The sequence below is a fragment of the Austrofundulus limnaeus genome, unplaced genomic scaffold, assembly GCF_001266775.1.
Source record: "Austrofundulus limnaeus strain Quisiro unplaced genomic scaffold, Austrofundulus_limnaeus-1.0 Scaffold325, whole genome shotgun sequence".
Taxonomy (NCBI): Eukaryota; Metazoa; Chordata; class Actinopteri; order Cyprinodontiformes; family Rivulidae; genus Austrofundulus; species Austrofundulus limnaeus.
In genome coordinates this window covers 266,095-267,397 of record NW_013952727.1, presented here as the reverse complement: position 1 = coordinate 267,397, position 1,303 = coordinate 266,095, and the positions used below count along the sequence as shown (strand labels likewise).

The 1,303-nt window shown below is 42.4% G+C and overlaps 1 protein-coding gene across 1 annotated transcript in view; it reads right to left on the bottom strand.

Annotated features, from left to right (window-relative positions):
- The window catches only part of tmem198aa (transmembrane protein 198aa), a 38,016-nt gene that overhangs the window by 3,220 nt on the left and 33,493 nt on the right, over nt 1–1,303 (bottom strand). Inside the window, exon 6 of the mRNA XM_014022321.1 lies at nt 170–480. Coding sequence (XP_013877775.1) covers nt 170–480 — 311 coding nt within the window. The remainder of the gene's footprint in view (nt 1–169; nt 481–1,303) is intronic.

Sequence of the window (1,303 nt, the reverse complement as noted above, 5' to 3'; positions counted from 1 at the left end):
ATATATATATATATTCTCCTTTGATGTCACTTCCTGTTTTACCAGCCAGTTATGTGACAAAATGTTAAGGCAATTTTCTTAAATATAAAGATGTTTTCTTTGACTTTTTGTATTTGAAGCACATGCATGTCACATGCACTTTAAGTTGAATATGGTTCTGCCATCTTACCGGAGACAGAACATCACCATCAAATCGTCTTTTAGGGTTGGGTTTCCGGTGGTAGCCAGGTTCCGTCTGAGAAGGAGGGGGAGGAACTTTAGGTGGCTGGGAGCTCTGGGTTTGGTGATGGAGGTGGGACGCTGTCGGGTGGTGGTACTGTGGATGGTGGTGGTGATGGGAGTGGGCCTTCTGCTTGAGGGCGGTCTTCTGGTTCTCGTGTCTTTTCTTCTTCTTCTTGTTCTCCTTCTCCTTTTTCAGCCTCTCTTCCCTTTGTCGAATCCGAATGAGCTGGACCCTCCTCTGTTGTCGACTCAGAACCACTTTAGGGTAAAACAGAACAGAACGGCAATAATGTGTGGCAGGAAGGGAGGAAAGAGAACAATGGATAATCAACAGGGAGTGACAGCATAACAAAAAGGCAAACAAGTCATTTAATTTAGAAACAAATGTAACWGATTGAGCCGAGCAGAAAGGGTACATTCAAAATTACTGACGAAATATTAATAACAATAATTTCAGTGACTTTTTTGTGGGGGTGGAAGGGGTTAGAGTATTGTAATTAGCAACTGTTAGTGAACTTTTTTCCCAAAAAAAAATTCATATGAGTGCAAAATTAAAATGGAAAAAAAATGCATGTACTTCAACATGGCTGTTCAGTTTCCTGACATATTGTGAGTGGGCGAGTGTGTTCTTGTTATTCTAGCACCCTCCCTAGCAAAGGATGTCCAAATTCCATCTTGTCTCACTATCCATTGATTCACCACAAGAAAAAATGTTGGTTTGCTCAAAGCTGCTTTGAGCCAGAGGTTTAATATGAATACAATCTGCAGCCGAAGGAACTGAACTGTTCATTTCTAATCTGTAATGTAAAAATGTCCTCACATACCAGCAAGGCTGTGTAGGCCACAGTCACCCTGACTGTTTTTGTGTGGGAGGGTGTGGATGTGTTGCGAGGTCTATTATTATTTCTTTTGTGCGCCTGGWCATGAGGCACCATCTGCCAGGGAAACTGTAATAATACTCCCTCCTTTTCTCTTCCTTAGCTCACCCCATGTCAGCCCCCCTTATTTCATTATTTCACGTGCATCTATGTGTGTGTGTGTGTGTGTGTGTGTGTGTGTGTGTGTGTGTGTGTGTGTGTGT